The sequence below is a fragment of the Bolinopsis microptera genome, chromosome 6 (genome assembly GCF_026151205.1).
Source record: "Bolinopsis microptera isolate Bmic1 chromosome 6, MBARI_Bmic_1.0, whole genome shotgun sequence".
NCBI lineage: Eukaryota > Metazoa > Ctenophora > Tentaculata > Lobata > Bolinopsidae > Bolinopsis > Bolinopsis microptera.
Window position 1 is genome coordinate 6315148 of NC_087077.1, and position 21852 is coordinate 6336999.

Below are 21852 nucleotides of genomic sequence, written 5' to 3' on the forward strand. Positions count from 1 at the left end.
TACATGATCTAATGGTGGTATGCAGTGGCAACTACAGCATAGTGCAGAGCGCTCAGCTAATGGATTCTAACCTTTTACACAGATGGTTACGAACTTCGAATAGTCCTTCTACGTGGTTGGGACTTCTTAGAATCCATATTTTTAGATAGTTTTAAACATTAGCAACATTAATTCCTTATCGGAGTTATGGGCGTGATGGTAATAAAAGGGTAGTAATGATACCTGGGCCCGTTGATTTGAGGCAAATGGGGGCAATAAAACTCGCACGCGAGCCTGCTCGCTTAGTTGTGTGGGCAATCAAAGAGGCGATCCTGAATCTGAGGTACGGGGCGCGGCAATAAAGAAAGGTGAGGAGCCCTAGATCCTTGGTTGGTGGGGGGCATAAAAGGAAAGGGGCCTGATCCGGGGGGGGGGGGGGGAATAAAAAGGGGGAGCCCCGATCCTGGGGGGGGGCAAAAAAAAAAGGGGAGTAATGTCCTGGGGGGGGGGGGAATAAAAAGGGGGAGCCTAATCGGGGGGGGGGGTAAAAAAAGGGGAGTAATACCCGGGGGGGGGGCTAAAAGGAGGAGCCCCGGTCCTTGGTTGGGGGGGGGGGGGGGCAATAAGGGGGAGTCATGATCTCCCGCGTCCTAAAGTCGCGTTCTCTTGAATTAATACGGTAAAAAGAGCTCACAAGAGTTTCCATCAGATTCCCCTTGTCCTTCACAAATAAACTCCCTCATCGGACCGTAGAACCTTTGGGAAGTGTAATTGTTGTGATCACGTGCTAGCTCCTGTTAAGAAAGGAGGACCGTATGAACCTGGTAATGTAGTATATCTGCAGGTGATCACGTGCTAGCCCCTGTTAAGAAAGGAGGACCGTATGAACCTGGTAACGTAGTGCGAGGAGAGGACTCCCTCCGAGGGACCAACTACCACGGCACTGCTGGTTAGTCTCTTTTTCATGATTCCTCTCAACTTTATTGTTAGTTTTTACAATGAAATAGAAAGAATTTTTTCCAAAACCGAGTATTGACTTTTAAGGTTGGAGCGTATGGGCACCTGGATAAACATTTTTCTAGAAAGTTTTCTCCATCAGTTCAGTCTGACAACCTTTTGGGGTGTTTCTTGGGACTATAGACATTCCTGAAGAGAAACCTTGGCTACGAATTTATTCCCAGCTTTTGAGCTTATCCCATTCTTGCCCTAACTATAGGCTATAGCTTTTATCATGGCATGTGTTGCAGCGTTGTTTCGTCTGCGCTTGCTGACTGCTTTATATACCTGCTCCTGAATACCTGCTCCTGAATACCTGCTCCTGAATACCTGCTCCTGAATAACTGCTCCTGAAGCTGAATACCTGCTCCTGAATACCTGCTCCTGAATACCTGGTCGTGTGTGTGTGTGTGTATAATAACAGTTGTTACTTACAGGTGATCTAATGGTGGTACTGTACAGTGGAACTACAGTCATGTGCAGAGCCGGCTCAGCTATCTGGATTCCTAAACCTGTTTACAACAGAATGGTTACTGAACTTCGAATAGTCCCTTCTACGTGAGTTGAGACTTCTTTAGAATCCTATATTTTTAGATAGTTTTAAACTAATTACAACACTCTATTCCATTTATCGAGTATTATGTATCGTGATGGAAATATTTTAAGGGGGTAGTTTTATAACATGAAGGCCTCGTTTTGATTTGTATATAAAAAGCACTAATAGAGGATTTGGGTTTAACCCATAAAACTCCGCACGGTCGTTATCGCTGCTCGATTAGTTGCTATGCTAATTCGCAAAGTTATTTTTGTGCGATATTCTGGAATCTGGATGGAGTTACTGTTGGTGCGCGGCGCTAAACTAGTAAAGCAAATTTCCAATTTGTACCATGCACGGGTCCCCCTAGCCTCCCTCCCCTAGCCTCCCTCCCTTAAATTATACCTATAATATTTATCTTGATAACTAGTTTATTTCTCCCCAGCAAGTCGTCAGTGGAAGCTGTAGAAGCTCTGAAGGTCTCGGAGCACAACCCCACTTCTCCCCATGATCTACAGGACTACATCCTCAGCAAGAATAACGGACCCAGGGAGACAGGTAGTGTTACCGAACTAACTTATAGTGTATATAATATATAATACTATATTAGTACAGGGTGGGCCAAAAGTCACTGGACATACGTTGGCCTTAATAGCTGTCACTGAGTGACCAATTGAAATAATTCTTTCTGGTACGACTTACTACCACCACTGGTTCGAGGAATTTGTCAAATCGAAAAATATTCGAGTTCATTTTTTTCAAATGAAGGTTCATTTTTGCATTTATTTGATAGTTTGGATAGTCGGATTGCGCTAAATTTTATTGAATTGTGTTTGGCCATTCGAATTACGTTTGTCCTGAAAAAATTAGAGCTGTAGCTTCTCAGATGGCCGAGATACGAAGCATAACGAGTTTATTCATTACGTGTGATCAGGTGATTGGGTTGATGCTAGATCCGCATTATGGGAATCGTGCAGAGAGCCCAATTACGGTGTCGTAATTGGGTAATCATTGATTACCCAATCAATTTTGATAATGAGATAAACAAATTGCTTGATAACTTCGTCATTTTAAATCCGTTTCGCACCATCTTTTCATATTATATTCCGGATTAAATGATCTATTGCAATATGTTACAACGGAGTCTCTAACATGTTCACAAACACCAGTATAAGCAATTCAATGTTGATTGGGTGTGGCCCCCAAAAATCGAATTTTCAAATTTTGGTGACGGAATCCTCGAACAAGTAGGTACAGTATTCCATCTGCAAACAACAACTTGTAATACTTTGTTATTGGTTCTCAAGATATAATACTTAACATTATACAGCTCAATTTAGATAATAAAATGTCTCACTGTATTACAGATGTTTGTGGAGATGTCCCCAAGACAGTTGTTTGTGAAGTAGTGGACGTAACACCAGTAGTTCTGGAGGACTACCCTTGCGACACTACCGACCAGGACACTATACTAACCACTCTTAGTCAGCTGGAGATCAGGGAGGAAGAGCAGGGTGAGTGCCATTCTGATTTATAATTTTACTTAAATCATTTCCACATTTTGACACAAGGGACACTTTTAATTTTGTAAAAATTCAGGAGAAATTCCAGGCTACATATCCGGAATGTTGGCGGACGAGGGACACTTTGACGAGATTCTAGGGGTTCCCGACCATCCTCGATTCAAGGAGATGGAGGAGGAGGAGGAGGAGGAAGCAGCAAGCAAACCTGGTACAGCTGAAATGTTACATTTTTGAATGATTGACGGCTCGATGATTACTGATTTCTATAACAGCCCTATAATATAACTATTGCAGTGTGGAGGTATACTGGTAAAGCAGCTGAGGGAAATAAGAGTCCCACCTCTAAACCTATGAGACCAATGTCCGCCTCACTTCCTCGTGGTGAGGATCAACCATACTTACTCTTTAGGAATATTGTTTAAACTATTCTTTAACGGTTGATCGGTAAAAATAAGGTTCCTGATCAGATCATACCATTACAGTTGTATAACTAATTGTCCAGGTAAAAGCACGTACAGGGAAGAGTACCACCTTCCAAGTAAGATAGACATGTCCTTCCCTGGAGTGGGGGCTCGTCCCGCCTCCTCCGCTGTCAGACCTCACACAGCCCACTCTTCTACTCCTTCAGGTACCAGCTTTGTGGTTAACCAGTACACTTTTATTTGCATAGTTTATATATTATTACCTTATAATATGAGCCCTGCTAACAGTTGATGTGACCTATTAATATTATTACCTCAGTGAGTCAGCTGAAGGAGAGAGAGAGAGCTAAAAGGGACGCTCAGGCCCACAAGAAACAAGATAGATTACTCCTAGCTAAGACACGCGTCACTCGTCAGCTCAAGTAAGTCGCACAGTTTTTCTAACGCAGTAGTAAGTTCATCAACAGAATTTAGTTCTTGTAAACGTCTTGAATTTCATGAATTTTCAATGATTGAGAAATAAGGTATAGTCGTGTTGAGAAATAAGGTATAGTCGTGTTGTGTCCGTATATAATGACTACCTTAGTCGGTAATATTATGGGGGGTCTAATTTTGGTGTTCCTTTTGTTATATCATTCATAATATGCTTAACGTTTCTTTCATTCACGTTCAGAAGTATGCTTACGTAATGTTTGCTGAATTGAAGCTAGTTCTGGTTCAAAAAGTCCGATTTGTCTACTATCCCCCCATGCTTTCAATTTTAAGGGTTAACTAGGAAAAATTTCAATCGGATATCTAATGAAAAAATATTAAATTTGTTGTGAAAGCGGCAATGTGGTGGGTCCGGGACTCTACGGCGTAAGATTTTTTTCACGAAAGGAAAGTCGCAGTTAAAATCGTGGGGGTCGAATTTGGTTCTTTTCGGACCAAAGAACCATATTTATAACAGTCCATATTTTTAACACCCATAATCCCCCCCCCCCCCCCCCCCCATAATATTACCGACTAAGGTAGTCCCTTTCAGAGAGCGGGACGCTATGAAGGAGCAGAGAGGGTTACAGGTTTCTAAAGATACTAAGTTCAGGGAGGGACCGACCGGGCAAGCTTTGTCTCGTTTTGCTGATAAAAAGAAGCTTAAAAATACTGGCTCCCACCAACAGGTAAGGAGATTGTTCGCACCAACAGGTAAGGAGATTGTTCGCACCAACAGGTAATGAAATTGTTCGCACCAACAGGTAAGGAGGGTAAGGAGATTGTTCGCACCAACAGGTAATGAAATTGTTCGCACCAACAGGTAAGGAGATTGTTCGCACCAACAGGTAAAGAGATTGTTTGCACCAACAGGTAAATAAATTGTTTGCAGCCACAGGTAAAGAAATTGTTTGCAGCAACAGGTAAAGAAATTGTTCGCACCAACAGGTAATGAAATTGTTCGCAATATTATTTTTGGATAATGTAAATCAGCGACTTATTGGTTTGGAAATTAAGTATGAAGTCCGGCTCAGGGAGCGCTGTCTGTTAACGACAGTCCTATCCCGGCCCGAACCACAGTGACGGTCCGGGACGACAAGACAGGACGCTTTTCCGGTTATCGGCTCTCAACTAAACTCTCTTCTGGGAAATTATCTCACAACATTCCGCCCACTTTCCAGGTTCCTTCTCTCACGTGTAGTGTACCCCCCCCCCCCCCCACCTACGTGTAGTGTACCCCCACGTGTAGTGTACCCCCCCACCACGTGTAGTGTACCCCCCACCCACGTGTAGTGTACCCCCCCCCCCCCCCCCACCCCCCCCCCCCCACCCACGTGTAGTGTACCCCCCCCCCCCCCACGTGTACCTTACAAGACATTTTTGTGGCGGACCAATTTGCGACGACCGAAATTTTGGCGGTCCGAAAATATGGCGAAATTGAACAAAAACCGTCACATTTCGGACGTCACAGAAAATAAGGGAATTTTTCATCATTTTGTTTTCTGACACAAAGGAAATTCAAAATTTTCTAAAAATCGGTAAAATCATGTTGAAACAAAATGAAACTTATAAATCGATTTCTTCATCTTCCTCTAAGGGGTCCGGCTCGACTCTTTCAGTTTCACTTATTGAGTTTGGTATTAAATTGTTTATCTTGACTTATAAGTCTCTTATAAGACGTTTATGTTAGCACATAAATGTAATTTATTGTAAATTTAAAACGTATTACTTGACATCAAATTCATCATGGAATATTGTGTTTATTTGTCCCACCATCATATCACTAACTTTTCAAGAACAAAATGAATCGATGAAGCCACAATTATTGGAATAAGCTAAAAATAATGCGACGGATTCTATTACGACGACCGAAATTTTGGCGGTCCGAAAATATGGCGAAATTTCGGGAAAACCGTCGCATTTCGTACGTTATAAAAAAGTCTTGTAAGGTAGTGTACCCCCCTCCCCCCCCCCCCCCCACGTGTTACCTGTGCTGACTGTGCTACCTTTATCTCACGTGTTACCTGTTTACCTGTGCTAACTCTTTATCAATACAACGCCAATTTCAACCCTCATAGTTGAAATATATAGTACCTTAGTTTTATTTATCTAGTACATAGTAGTATAGTGTACGTCCCAATTCCATTTTATATTTTCCATACTGATCTTATATAGCTAGAATGAAAGGTAAATATTAAAACTAATTAGACCTAGCAATTAGAAACATCCCGGAGGAGTTTATAACACAAAACGCCGGCACGCTCAAGGTTATATTAAAATAACCCCTTGTGCTAAAGCACGTCGGCGTTATTTTCATAATAATCCCTCGTGATTCGCACTCAAAAAATTGAAATATAATCCCTGTGCGTGCCGGCGTTACGAGTGCTATAGATTGTAAGTGTATTTCATCTCTTGTGCCACATCTCTTGTATCATATATTTCTGGTTTCAGCACAATTTCATTTATTTTGTGTATTTAAGTTAATATAAGCACTGTTGCAAACTGACCTATATTTACTGTAAACACACTGTATATTTACTGTAAACACACTGTATATTTACTGTAAAACACTGTATATTTACTGTAAACACACTGTATATTTACTGTAAAACTAACACACTGCTCCCCGTAGATAGGCTCTAGAGCAGCTGAAGCTAACGTTATCAGGGCAGTATCTCACGCTGTGCAGACCGATAACAAGTATTACGTCTCCAGACTTACTGCCTGATCAATGTTTCCTTATATGGTCAGGAGTCATCACGTGACAGATGTTTCCTTATATGGTCAGGAGTCATCATGTGACAGATGTTTCCTTATATGGTCAGGAGTCATCATGTGACAGAATCATTGTACCAGTACTTTATGCTAATTTTTGCTGAATACATTATAACTCTTTTACGGCTCTTACTAAATCGCTCGCCCAAAAATTTCACGTGACTTTGGTTTTTTTGGTTTTGCAGCCGTAGAAAACGGTTTTACATAAACCCTAATCCCAACCTTAACCCTAACCATAACCCCGAAGCTATCCATAATCTTAACCACAACCCTAACCCTAACCCGAGCCCTAAATAATCGAATTCACGTTTTACTAGCCTGTCACGTGACCAAAACGGTTTTTTGCCCATAACTCTCCAGGGAAGCATTTTAACCCTACGTCATGGGGGGTGATTCGGAATCAGCGTCCAAAAATACACCGATCTAGATCACTTTCATGCCTAAAGGGCCTTTCACAAGAATTTTCTTAAAATTTGGGCGAGCGATTTAGTAGGAGCGCTCTTTTACATTAGTATTAGTCGGTTAAGGGGGCAGGGGGGGGGTCTTCATGGAAATTTTCTCAAAATCGACTTTTTAGTTGTTTCTAATAGAGGGCAGTGATATCTATTAGATGCTTTTAATCCCATGAAAAAATATTGTTCATAGCCGAAATTATTGCCGGTCAAGGGTCAGCGCGTGTATGTAATTGTATTGCGCAAGGGATTTTTGATCGCGCGTCCTGAAAATCGAGTCTAAAAATCTATCTTCTCCTACATTTTTTCAGCAATCACTCTGAAACTTTCAGGATATGTTCTAAGGATCATTTAGAATTTTGAGATAGGCCTTTAAAAAATTTTTATTCGATTTTGAAATTCTTGGACCTCGAAAAATCATCAAAAAACGAGGTCCAAGATTTTCAAAATCGAATAAAAAATTTTTAAAGGCCTATCTCAAAACTCCATCCGGCTTATCTCTTCTAAATGGTCCCTAGAACATATCCTGAAAATTTCAGAGTGATTGCTCAAAAAATGTAGGAGAAGATTTTTTCAGGAGAAGATTTTTTCAGGACGCGCGATCAAAAATCCCTTGCGCAATACAATTACACACACGCGCTGACCTTTGACCGGCAATAATTTCGGCTAGAAACAATATTTTTCCATGGGACCAAAAGCAGCTGTTAGATATCACTCCCCTCTATTAGAAATAATTGAAAAGTCGATTTTGAGAAAATTTTCATAAAGACCCCCCCCCCCTGCCCCCTTAGGAATCGTAGCTCAAGTTCGGTTCCTATGGTGATGTATTTTTATGGTGATGTATTGGTAAACGAAATTAATATCTTTTCATAAAATTAGATTACTGTGTAGACTACATTTATACAGTGGCTTCACTAGTTGGGCCACTAATTGAAGAAAATTATAAATTAATTCAGTAGCATCAATGAAAATATCCCCCATTCTATTAACCAATGTTTATAATCGTTTCAGTAGATTTTGTGATTCCTATATCATGTATGGTTTGAAGATTTAAATTATTGTATTTAACACCGTATTAATATTCAATATTATCTTTATTGCTGGAAAAACAGCTCTTACTAATTCGCTCGCCCAAATATTATCTCGTAACTTTGGTTTTTATGGTTTTGCAGCCGAACAAAACGGTTTTACATACACCATAACCCTAACCACAGCCCTAAGTCTTACCCTAACCAGAGCCTTAAACAATCGAATTCGTGCTGTACTAGCCTGTCACGTGACCAAAACAGTTTTTCGCCCATGACTCCCTAGGGAAGCATTTTTACCTTACGTCATGGGGGGTGGGGGGATTCGGAATCAGCGTCCAAAATACACCGAATTAGATTACTTTCATACCTTCAGGGCCTTTGCACAAGAATTTTCTTAAAATTTTGGCGAGCGATTGAGTGGGAGCGGAAAAAACGGAACTTCTGTTCCATTTCCAATTTAACCTAAGTTCACAATTTAGAATTTATCAATTCAGATTTTATTTTCAGAAGCAGATTATTACGAACACAGAGTAAATAGTTGTAAATAGGTTGTATATATTATATTTGTATGATATAATGTTTATAGAAGTTTATTTTGATCACAAATATAAAACTTACTACATATATATAGTAAAGTTTAATCCGTTTAATCCGTTTAATCAGTAAAAATAAAATATATATATTTTATTTTTACTGATTAAACGGATTAAACGGATTAAACTTTAATTGGTCAAGAGAAGCCCTAACACTCCTGGCTTGACAATACAAGAATGAAATCATAACCTAGAAATCAGATACGAAAACCGTGAAGAAACAAATATCATAATTTAAGCTAAGTCTCTCGGGAAACGAAGTGCGTCTATATTAACTAAGAATTTAGCAATCTCTTTTAAAAGCTTTGGTTGAGTGAATATGAGATCCATTCCCTCGAAGAGGTTGGTTTTAGCTTCAGGGCTAAGGCGGTCCCTGTTGTCTTGGTAGAGGGGGCAGGTTCTAAGCACATGAACCTCATCTTCAATTATGGGATCAAAGAAGGGTAACTCTGCCATGTACTCCAGAGTGTTCTTGTCCTTAGTGGAACATGTAGGACAGATAAGATTTAGGATGTTGTTTCTTCTGACTTGTCCATGGCGTCCCGTTTCAATATTTAGGCGGTGAGAGCTAGTCCTTATTTGGGCTAGTCTTTTTGACTGGTTATATGGAAGATAGAGAGAGAGGTATTTTTCACAACCAAAACTTGATTTAATCGAATTGTAAAATCCAAGTTTTCTGTTGAGCTGTCTCTCTTCATCCCATTGCGTTCTAAAGCAAGAACGGAGAACATCTCGTTTCTGAATGGGTGATAGTTGCCTTTCGTTCGTTTCTGCCAGAAATTGATTCATCGACGTAATGCCGGAGTACCATGATAGGCCCATTTTCTTTTGTTCTGTGAAAGCATGTCGAACAAGGGCGTCCGATCCGGAAGTTTCCATGCTTTCTAGTCTTCGAACATAGTTAAATACTTGGGGACTGGCCTCAATAGCAAGAGGGTATCGACCCGTATCGCCCCACACTCCTGCATTGGAGGTTCTTTTGCCGACGCTTATAGTCCACTTTAGGAAGGAGAGGTGAACTTTCTCGATCTGATCTTCGGCAATTTCCTTGAGTTGAGGGAACTTGTTCCGGGAAGAGAATGCCGTCGTGAATTTGGTCTGGGGTAACCATATCTGACAACCGTAAGACTGTAAGAGGCGATAGGGAGAACTAAGGCGTCGAAAAGCTTAAATATCACAGTTTTCTTAATTGACTGTAGGTCAATCATACTTTTGAGTGAGAAGTAGCTTCTGATAGCTTTCTGCTTCAATTTCACTTGTGCTAGCTTCAGACTTCCAGTAAGAGTATATGTTATGCCGAGGTAGGTATATTCTCGGACAGAGGAGATGGATATTTGGCCGTAAGTGAAGTTTTTGCTTTCTTTTAGTATCCTCCCAGCACGGTTGAAAACCATGATAGCTGTTTTAGATATGTTAACTGACAAGCCCCACTCAAGGCAGTAGGATTCGAGAGTGTTGAGCATTTTCTGGAGACTCATCGAGTTTAGGGCAAGCAGTATTAGATCATCAGCCCAGAGTAAGTGAGTTACTCGTGTCGAATTGATGATAGGCACTTCAACTTCTTCCAGCTCGTTAAGGTCTTCAGAGAGCTGATGGATAAATATCTTAAAGAGTTCAGGAGACATTGGGTGACCCTGTTCTGTGCCACAAAGAACATCAATCCTTTCTGACAGTTTGTTCAAGAGTTTAATTTTCGCTGATGAGTTAGTATACATGTGTTTCAAACAGCTGAAGAATCGGCCTTGTATTCCTAAGTGCCAAATCTTGTATAACAGAGCTTCTCTGCAAACTGTGTCGAAAGCTTTGGCATAGTCGACGAAGCACGCGTAGACTCGCTCTTTCTTCTTTGATATATACTTCTCTACACATGTTGAAAGGGTTAGCATATGGTCAGCAGTTTGTGCTCCTTTGCAGAACCCTAGTTGATTCGAGGTGTCAGGACAAGCAAGATTTCTGAAACTGATCAGGCGCTGTAGAAGTATACCAGAAAATAGCTTCCCGATATTACTAGCAACAGCAATTGCTCTGTAGTTGTTTGGGTCGTATATACTACCTTTTTTGTGCAGCGGGGTTAAGACTGAGGTGCTCCAGGGGTAGACACCAAAAGAGAGGCACTGATTGAACAAGTGTAAGATAGCGGTCTGCATGTTCATGTTCGAAGATTTAAGAAATTCGTTCAGGACACAATCCTCGGAAACTGCTTTGCCTCTTGCCTGTGTTACCATTGTACGTACTTTGGATACTTTGGAGAGATTCGTAGATTCCTCTACTGGGTCATCGAATAGTCCGACCGCCCTTGCAGCATCGCTGCTGCCTTATTCATACTCCAGTCCAGAAAAGAATTTCCCTTTAAGGGCAGCTGTAATTGCTCACAGATGGGTACTGCTCTTGCTGAGACTTGGAATGGTAGTCTTGATGGAGTAGAGTAGAAAAATGGATCCCCAGGTCATTTGGGCAGCGTTGGTGCAAGATTTTCCACATGTGGATGTTAATATTATCGCTCTCTCCTCCTTTGCATCGACATTAAACTTAGTGCTTTGAGCCGCTGCCAATATTCAAGATGTTAAACACCCCAAATCCTTGATGAGTTGATGTGAAAGTACGCTGTACTCCTTGAATCTGTTGGATGTCTGACATGAGATTTTACTGGTATTTCACAGAGGGCAGCAGTACTCTAAATGACTTCGGACAAGTGACTTGTAAAGTGTAAAGACACTATAACTCCAAGATCCTTAACTTTGTCTGTACGATAGAGCATATTACCATCTGACATCTTGTATGTTTGTGTTTGACATACAAAAAGGCAGCTCATATAGACTCTCATTAGGATTCCCCCGGTGAATTAGGAGCTCAGATTTATCCTCATGTAAAACCATGTTATTAAGTTTGGCCAAGCAATAACATGGTCGAGATCTTGCTGAAGAAGGACAACATCCTGTTCTGACTCTGTATGTGCTTGACTCTGTATGTGCTTGTATCACGTTGCGACCCCCACGGTCGTTTCACTATCGTCCTGACGATACAGGAGGAGCCGCGCACTTCGTGCGCGGCGGGTCATACAACGTATGACAAGTATGACTATGTATTATAAAACAGGATCTTACCGACAAAAATGATTCTTAAAAATACCTTAATGCGGTAAACTGTACCCTTGAAAAAGATTTTCCCAACATCTGTTGCATGCAGCTATATCTCTAATTTCGTTCAATTCATGCAAGTTGTCCATTTGCAAATTTCTACTACTTAAATCACTTCTTAAAACCGATAACAAGTTCATTCTAGGTCTCCCCAATCTACCAATGAATAAATTATCTGATTCAATAGCAAAAGAGAGAGCCGTTTGGGCTGGGGTGTTCTCCATACTCCTGAGAATGTGTCCAAACATCTTCCACCGCTGGTGTTCAATACGCTTGGATGACTTTTCAACTTTGCACCTTTCATACAATGCTTTGTTGCTTATCATACCTTTAGGCCATTTGATGTTTAAAATGGACCTGAGGTGTCTACGATGGAGTGTGTCCATTTTCTCCATGGTTGCTTTCTTAGGACTCCAACTATTTGAGTTGTAAATCAATACAGATACAACTTGAGCATCATATAACCTCAGCTTTCTTTCAAGGGAAATTTTCTTACCGGACAACCATACTTTTCCAAAGTTCTTAAAAGCAATCTCAGCTAGGATTCTCCTTCTTTGAATGTCCTTCTCAGTACAGAGTAAGGAACCTAGTGACTTGTTACTTCGCCATGGTTCGTTATTAGCTAATGGCTGACCGTTTGTGTCTTTATCAGATTTTTTCGCCAGGTAGAAGGTACTGAATTCAGTTTTACTTTCATTTACTTGGAGGTTCCAGTCTTTGAGAATCTCCTTCACTGTAGGAAGGAAAATTCTCAGTTTCTCGATGTCCTCGTCAGCAAAGTCACAATCGTCTGAATATTCCCACTCAGTTGGAAAACCTAGTTCTGATACTGGTGGGTTTGACTCCCAGATACAGCTCTGAGGTGGTGTAGTATAATACGGGTGTGCTTAATAAGTATAATACGGGTGTCATCAGCAAAGAATCTTACAATTGAACCATGTGATCCGACGTTCCGTCCAACCTTTTTGGAAAGTACCGTCCTCCGCCGGACTGTACACCGCCGCAGTGACTTCCGCCACTGAGTCCTATACCCAAAGCTTCGTTTCATTTATGAAGAGTATAAAAAAGGAGGGGTCCAAGAACAGTTCATTGGGGGACACCACTGATAACCAAGGCTGCGAAAGAAGACACTCCGTTCACTTTCAGAACAACATTGAACTTACCTGGGGACCCCAGGCTATTATGTTCATAAACATAATAAAGATTAGGCGGAATGACAGGCTGAGTGCCGCCCAGTAACATTGAACGTGTTGATGACGGTCCGACAGAAACGACTCCAGCCACTTAAGAATCCTTTCGTTGAATCCATACTTTTGCAATTTATCAATGAGGAGACGATGGTCCCCCTTGTCGAAAGCCTTCGCCATTCGCAAAGTCTAGATATATTGCATCAGTATCTGACCCACTCAAAAGGCCTCTCATGATGTCATCGAAGTGGCTAAAAAGCTGGCCACTGGATGGAACGTACACAGTGTAATTTCCTCCAGTCTGCGCCGCGCTCCTTTTAAAAAAATACACTGTAAGCTCCAATAATTATTTCGTCACGTTTGTTGAACAGCATCAAGCATGCTAATTAATTAATGATTTATAACCCAACAAGGTCCAACTCGGCGCGCGTCTCAGTAGGTTATAAACCTACAAACTGTTCCAAATGAATCTACTTGTTATCAATTACAAGCACGTGATAGATGATAGGTGATAGGCAATATGAAATTCCAAATCTTATTTTATCCCACGGACTTATCAATTAAAGGCTGGTGGTGGTGTCATCGTTTGTCGCACTCGAAACGTTTCGCATTTGCGATCAATGCTGGCCCATCGAAGAAAATCTTTTTACTTTGTTTCTTTAACCATTATATTACCTGAGGACCCCAGGCTATTATGTTCATTAACATAATAATAAAGATTTGGCGGAATGACAGGCTGAGCGCGGCCCAGTAACCATTACACATTATAAAGTATGATTAGTTGGATATAATATTGAGTTCAAACAGTTCCCGAAACGAAAAAGCAAACATTTGATTTTTGTTTCGGCGACTGAATCGTCGAAGGGCCGACAAATATTTGTTGTCGAGTAGTGTTAAATACTCATAACTACATGATTATATTGATTTAATCTAGGAATTGTATATAGTTATCTTTTACCAAGTTTAATTGTCAATGAGAATGCGCCCCAGCACTTGGCGCGCGCGGCAGCTTTGATGTTAGCAGCTACAAGCTAGGCAGCTGCCGATAAGTCGATGCCGCGCGCGTTCAGCGTACGGCTTTTCGTTTTCGATTTTACAAAGCAACTTTTAATGAAATTATCGGATATTTATAATTCAATATGTATTGATTCTTCTGTGGAAAATAAAAATTGTATTAAACAAAAAATAAAAATACTAGGAAGAAGGAGTTAGGAGTTATTCTGACGAATGTTACTCGTCTAAATTTCTTCGAAGTAGCGCGCGCCGCTTTCTTCTCGATGGCAAGTGCTACGAAGTAGCGCGCCGCGGGCCAGATCATTAACAATGGTCAAGGAGTTATCAGGAAAATTGGAGCTTGAGAGTTCACTTAACATCTAAAGGTACCATAACCGTTATCTTGTCGCTAATTGCAAGCTCTAACGGGTTTCCTCAGGTGACTCTCGGATTAACGGGTGATACTCGTAAAATATCTGTTCCATATATTGGACCGTCGACGAGTCCAACTCGGCGCGCGTCCTGGTAGGTTGTAAACCTACAACTCTGGGATCAAAAGGGTGGACTCCTGGGGTGCCTGACAGGAAACCGTATTGCGATTTTAGCCCCCGCGAAACGGTGTCAGGTTTGTAACTAGTGATTCTGATCTATGCTCCTGTGAGTTTGCTGCTGTATCTCAAGTTAAGATACAGCAGCAAACTCAGTTAAGATATTCAACTCGTTAAGTGAAACAAATTTTAGTGAAACAAATTTAAAATTTTATCCTTTATTTTACAATCATAATATAATAATATTTATAAGCCTCCGTTTTGAAAGTTTTTAAATTTTAATACATTCACATTTCTATTTAAAATTCAATTTTATGTACAAGTCAATAACTGGCCGCCAAAGCCGCGCATTCTTGAAAACAGAATTAACTTGATTATAGTTATACGACTATGTAAATTAAAAACTATCCGTGGTTTTTTCTTTTAAATAAATAAATTATAATTTTACCTAAGTCCAAAGCCAGCTTTGAAAAATTTACTATTAAATCATAATATATATCGTCAACTTTAAATATTTACAATGCAACAATTCATTAATCTGTAAACACGCGTACTCCAGCCCCTAAACGCATAAATTGTTATGCGGCGCGGCTCAAGCCGCGCACGCACGTATTATTTTATACTGTTTGCTTTCTAATAAATATCGTGCCAATGTGTACGTCTAAATTGTAAACGTTCATGTTTTGTGTAAAGTGAATCCAATTGGGACTAGTGACAAGGATAAGGACCCAAGTGCCTGTACGGCTTTTTCGGGCCCCTGTGGACCACTACTAGTGTATGTACTAAGAGCATCAACTTGCGGGTGAACATTTTATGTCTCAAAACCCAACATATTATACATCATTGGAAAGGTCTCATTGAGTAGAGTCATATGGTACCAAGTTTTGGGGAAATGGCTGCTCCTAGCGAAAGTTATAGCCCGTCAAAGTCCCAAAATTGTCACTTTAGACAACGGGGCGGGGCATCGTGTTCTTAAAGTTTTTGACGAATTTTTTTTACAACATATTGTTTATCACATTTTTTTACACAAGATTTGCTGTATGCCGTAATTTTTAATCCATTACTACAGTCACAATCAATTTATTTTGTCATCAGAGTTTGAATTACGTAAAGAGACGATTTGTATTCCGCATGGTTCCCGGCGCGCTAGTTTGTCTACAAATTATTAATTCGCGCGTTACAATACAGAAGATGAATCCGAGATTGTGGAACCAGATGATACGGTTTTTGAGGCATTTTAATACGGTCATTTTAGTCTGTTAAAGTAATTTCAGAGTGCTGGAAATGGTTTCACGGTGTAGGGGGATGTGTTTACTAACTATTTTGACGTCAAAATTATCGCCAGAGGCTCCCTGAGTCATGGAATGAACGGAATGAACAAAAATGAAATTTTTTCTAAAACTCATCGGATTGCCCCAAAACAGGTCGGAATCGTTTGGTATTGACCCTTATAGTGTTCCTACAAAGTTTGGTGGCCCTAGCACTCCCAGAACGCCCACTAGAGACTTGATTCCATTTCCGTATCAAAAAGCTGGTTCCTGAGTACCGTATCCGATATTGATACGGTCATTTCAGTCTGTTAAAGGGGCTGCAGAGTGCTGGAGATGATTGTACGGTGTAGGGGGATGTGTTTACTAACTATTTTGACGTCAAAATAGTCGCCCAAGATTCCCTGAGTCATGGAATGAACGAAATGAACAAAAATGAACATTTTTCTAAAACTCGTCGGATTGCCCCAAAACAGGTAGGAATCGTTTGGTATTGACCCTAATAGTGTTCCTACAAATTTTGGTGGCCCTAGCACTCCCAGAACACCCATTATACCCTTGGCTGGATTCAAGAATTTAGAACCAGTTGAGCAGATAAAACGGATTTTGAGAAATTTTGTCTGCTTGTGTTGTTGCAGAGAGTTGAATTTGGTTCAACAGTATTCAAACAAGATGTGTTCCAACTTAGTTTTGTAGCCCTACTAGTTTCAGAACGTCCACTAGAATCCGGTTCCATTTTCTTCCAAGAAGCTGTAGACAAGGTTGTTTGAAATTTAAATTTAACCTCTCTGGTAATACAACTTTTTACTTGGATGGATTTCAATAATTAAAGAGAGCAGATTGTTACTTTGTTATTTTTGAGATTTGATTTTTTGATATCATATGTACAAATGTATAAATCAGTTTCTACAAATTGTAACAGCAATTGGCAGTAATAAAGCGGTAGTAATAGTTTTGCACAACATCAATCATAATATCATTCAATACTTCAATACCTTCAAAATAATTTAACTCGGTTATAATAATTTAAACGCAGATCTAAAAGAACTAAGCACAGTAGTAGGATGAAGTTCCAGGCAAGGTTGGAGGAAGGTAGAGGTGAAGCTGTGGGTAAGGATAGTAGGCTGGGAAGGATCCATTTCTGATCCCGCGAGAGCAAATCCAGTTCCAAGTGAGAGCAAATCCAGTTCCAAGTGAGAGCAAATCCAGTTCCAAGTGAGAGCAAATCCAGTTCCAAGTGAGAGCAAATCCAGTTCCAAGTCTCGACAAGCTGCTTATCATTTTGTTCAGGAGGTATGGGAGCCCGGAGGAAGAATTAGGGTTGGTTTCTGAAGAGGTAGTGATACCAAGATAGGGGATTAGGGGATGTTAGGTAAGTGCTGATAAGTGCTCCCTAGCTAGTTATAACAAGCTATTTTGTCCCATTCGTAAATGGACACGTTCATTTGAGTTTGAGGATATTGGTAAACAAAAATAATAGCGTTTTTGACGATAGTGGCTTAATTTTGACATCTATTAACCTAGCACGTTCAGAAGTTCTGAACATTAGCCACGTAACCCATACTCCCATGTGCACCGCTCAGAAAGAAAATCTATTGTTGTTAGGCACTATAATGTTTCAAAAGTCACATTTTGTGTGACTTAGTTAACTGCAGTTGTCTAATTATCATTCCTTGGTCTGAAATATAGTAAATTAGGTCAATCTAACAATTATGATACAACATTGGTTAATGGGCACGGATCGAACGGTTACAAAATACAAGGTAATATTTGGGTAACTTTGTCACACTCATGATACCATACCTCTATTCTACTGTGAGGTGTCCTAAAAACCCTTTCAACTCATTATTTTATGGTTGCTCTACCAAACATAGCCCTAAAATATGTTATTTTTAATAGTTAACTAATACAGGCACTTGGTTATTGGGAAATGGGGTTAATTCTGTCACAATATATGAAATTTAAAATTTTGGGCGAATAATTTATATCTGATTTTGGTTTGAAAGGCGGGAAAATTTTATATGATGACAATGTAGTTGATGCAAGTTAAGATCAGTTGATGTTTACATTGTCACAAATAATTATACGAAATCGTAAATAGATTAAAAACAATGATTATAGAATGAAATAGTCTCTTATAATAACTCTTATAATAACTGATGTGACAAAGTAAACATGTCTTGCCCCTATTTTGAAGATCTATATTCTATACCTCTATTAGAATATTGTCCAGAACATCAGAGCTTAAGTTTAACAATTTTAGGTTAAATTTGTCAAAGTCACTAAAAATGTGACAAAATTAACTTTTCATGCCCCAACAATTTCAAGATAGTGTGTAAAAATTAGCATAGGCTGCTTTATTACCTATATAAATCAATCCAAACTACAAAAAATATATGTTTATGTGATGATTACCTAACACTTATAATAACTGATGTGACAAAGTAAACATGTCTTGCCCCTATTTTGAAGATCTATAACTCTATTAGAATTCAACATTCTTTCAGAAACGATTGGAAGAATATTGTCCAGAACATAAGAACTCAATTTTTAAAATTTAGATTAATTTGTCAAAGACATTGAAAATGTGACAAAATTAACTTTCCCTGCCCCAACAGTATCAAGATAGTGTGTTAAAATTGGCATAGGATTTATTACAGGTATATTAAAGTATTAATCGATCCAAACTACGAAAAATATCTTTTAATCTGATGACGATTACCTAACTCTTATAATAACTGATGTGACAAAGTAAACATGTCTTGCCCCTATTTTGAAGAACTATACCTCTATTAGAATACTATGTAACTTTATCATCAAAAAAATTTCGATAAACTAGTTATTTTGCCAGCAAGGAGCTAACAGAGTTATAATAATTTTTTGTGACGAAATTACCCTATTTTTGACCATGTAGCGGTAGTTTAATTGTGACACTGTTAACATATTACCACCTGATAATGATTTATGTGACTGGTGCATGGTACTAGCAGTGTTGTTTGATCCATAGTACGTATAATATAAGGGGTTTAAGCTGGTATATCATTATTTGTTCAATTTCACACATGTTCAGATATTATCAAGATTATGTGACAAAGTAAGCCTGGTTGTGCCTTCTGTGTTTTAATTCCTTACGACTATATGATATAATAACAATTCCCAGCACTTCCAGGCCATCAAATAAACTTACACTACTCAGCATTGCTTATCAGGGTGCCCTAAACATTCATAACATATTTTCTTTAATGTGTGACAGAGTAAACCTGAATGCACCATCTAACGAAAAAAGTCGTCAAATATGTAGGTAATGGTCATATGTACCCATCCAATCAACTGGACACTCAAAAATTTGGTCAAAAACGGCAGCAAGGGGTCCATATTTACTCCGTCACATGTTTATAGTGTGACAATGTAACCATTTCCGTGCCGGCTGTATTTAAGCGATATCTTATCACCTGATTAAGATATCGTTATGTGACAAAGTTAGCCTAGAGGATGAGACGATTATCCTAACCATCAAGGGTTTGTGTAATTTCATAGTGTGACAAAGTCAACTACACTGTGCCTTTTAATAGGGTCACTTATATTTACCAATATCCTCAAACTCAAATGAACGTGTCCAAATATCTAAGCATTTGTTGATCTGAAACTCATTGTCTGGAACTGTTGTTATCAAATTCTGGAACTGTTGTAAGCTTTGTCTGGATTCAGCAGGAGAAGGGGGAAGAAGGAACTCTGTAGCAGGACAAGAAGGCGCAGTCTTCTTTCTTCACGACCAGTTGGCCGCACAAACAATCAGATCACATTCAAAATTACATCATATCTCTCATTGCCAGTAATAAATAATTTAAGTTTCACAGTTAACTCCATCCAGTAATTATTATGATAGTAGTTCAAAATACAAACCAATAGAGCAATGGTCTTTCAACGTTATCTATCTTTGCATCCTGAAGTGGGTTAGGTGAAAATTCGTCGACCGCACGTAATCGTAGATTCAGAGTGTAAACAAAATTTGTGATAATGGGGATCGTACAGTTATTTTTCAAATCTGACAGTTGAGAAGTCAAGAAACGTTCTTTTATCAGGCTAAACGAAATATATCAAACTCGAAAAGCTGACATTTGCAAATTTATCGAATGAAAAACATGATTCATCTTTAGGTGTATATTTTCATGATATCTAGGATGCAACTTGGAATACTATATATTATATATATACTACAATGTACTGCAATTCAGAAAATTCTAACGCCTAAGACTGATGAACGAAAGACTTAGACCTGAAATCAAGTTTAAAAGATCTCAATGTTACTTTATTGTGCATTCTAGGAGGCTTAGTGGTAGGAGGGACAAACCTATTCTCTATGAAGCTTTGCCTTACCTTAGAGCGGATCATTGGGCCTCTTAAGTGCTCGTACTGACGGGGATGATGTCCCTTAGATAATGCCCACAAGAAACCTAAAGCCAAAGGACCACAATCATAAGAATTACCCTGCACCTGCGTATCAATATACCTAACTAAAGTAGTGAGAGGTCTTAACTTAAGAATACAGTGAGTGATGGACTTATCTAAAACAGTACTGTTCTCTAAACTAGCTAAGGTTTTCATGGAATCAAAAATTTCTACAACATGAGGTTCACTTATGAAAGTAAGGGCGTTAGATATACAGAACCAATGTAAATTACTAGGATTAATTATCTGGATAAACTTACTGTCAACTGGACTAAAACTACTATAACTATAAGGACTGGATAAGCAAGTGTCTTGAAATGAAAATGAGTTGGAAAGATGAATTTTACACATGTTGCTATAACTATTAACTATAATATCATCATACCATGTACTAGAACTTTGACAAATATCATATTGCTCCGAATACATACTAAGTCTTCCTGTGTCGGAGTGAGTGAGCCAGTTACTAGATACTGAAGTTGATTTTGATTCTGCACTAACCTTAATCTTCTTACGCTTAGCACCAGCTTGTGACGGCTGTGCTCTCTTAAAGCCTGAGGACGGTTCAAAATCAAATATATCAAGTACTGGGCGCTTACTTTTATCAACACTAGGTGCGGGCTTAGACTGATCAGAAACAGGGGTACTTAACTTAAAGATTACAAGACAGGCTGAACGTGAAAATTCTAGGAATGCATGTTTAGAGAGTAGATTAGACTTAGTGTTGGAAAACTCATAGCAATTTGTTTATCTCGTTGAGATGATTCTAGCCATTGTAATGACCAAGATGACCACTTATTTCCCATCAAAAGACCGAAGCTGAGATATCTTGTATGAAGTGTGTCAATCGATGCTCGTGAGAGTGTAAAAATGGGGTCTGAACTGAAAACACAACAACCCGAAGTCTGAAGACTCTAAAACCATGATCATTTAAAATTAAATACACAAGACGAAAGTTTAGCTCTTATCAGAAGCAGAGATATCTTAAAACAAGTGAGATAAAGGGTGTGGTCATACATATAACTTTAGTCTAAGGGTCACGAAATCCTCTCCGAACCTCAGCGTGGTGTGGCCTGGTTGGCAGTTACGGGTGGTGTGCTCTCTTGTTGAGTACAAAGGTTGAGACTTGCCAACTCAAAGTTCCGATGTGGCCTGGTTGGCAGTAACGGGTGGTGTGCTCTCTTGTTGAGTACAAAGGTTGGGACTTGCCAACTCAAAGTTACCATAGGAACCAGGAAGTCGACACTAACAGCTACCAAGCATCAGGAAATTTCTCTTTCAGATATCAGGATACCAGATAGTACACGCACGAATGACGACACGTTAGACAAAGATACCTAGCTCTAAGAGCTATTAAATCAACAAGAAATTCTCCTTCGGCTTTTAGGTCCCAACGAAGTCACCCACCACAGAGCTACGGATTCCAATTCGCTCATTCTGACTACAAAGACACACTGATAATTAGTAGTCTTTGCACTCCCTCAAGTAACCACTAT

The 21852-nt window shown here is 39.5% G+C and overlaps 2 protein-coding genes across 3 annotated transcripts in view; one reads left to right on the forward strand and one right to left on the reverse strand.

Moving 5' to 3' along the window:
• The window catches only part of LOC134816841 (uncharacterized), a 31654-nt gene extending 24771 nt beyond the window's left edge, over positions 1-6883 (forward strand). The window contains exons 7-17 of one of the 2 annotated variants that reach the window (XM_063825835.1): positions 824-928; positions 1413-1533; positions 1956-2068; positions 2878-3024; positions 3110-3241; positions 3328-3414; positions 3536-3661; positions 3775-3877; positions 4480-4615; positions 4961-5107; positions 6559-6883. In XM_063825835.1, the coding sequence (XP_063681905.1) occupies positions 824-928; positions 1413-1533; positions 1956-2068; positions 2878-3024; positions 3110-3241; positions 3328-3414; positions 3536-3661; positions 3775-3877; positions 4480-4615; positions 4961-5107; positions 6559-6654 (1313 nt within the window). In that variant the 3' untranslated portion in view covers positions 6655-6883. The remainder of the gene's footprint in view (positions 1-823; positions 929-1412; positions 1534-1955; positions 2069-2877; positions 3025-3109; positions 3242-3327; positions 3415-3535; positions 3662-3774; positions 3878-4479; positions 4616-4960; positions 5108-6558) is intronic. The other variant, XM_063825836.1, reaches the window with a different exon arrangement.
• The window catches only part of LOC134816726 (arginine and glutamate-rich protein 1-A-like), a 1122901-nt gene that overhangs the window by 103566 nt on the left and 997483 nt on the right, over positions 1-21852 (reverse strand). The window lies entirely within an intron of this gene.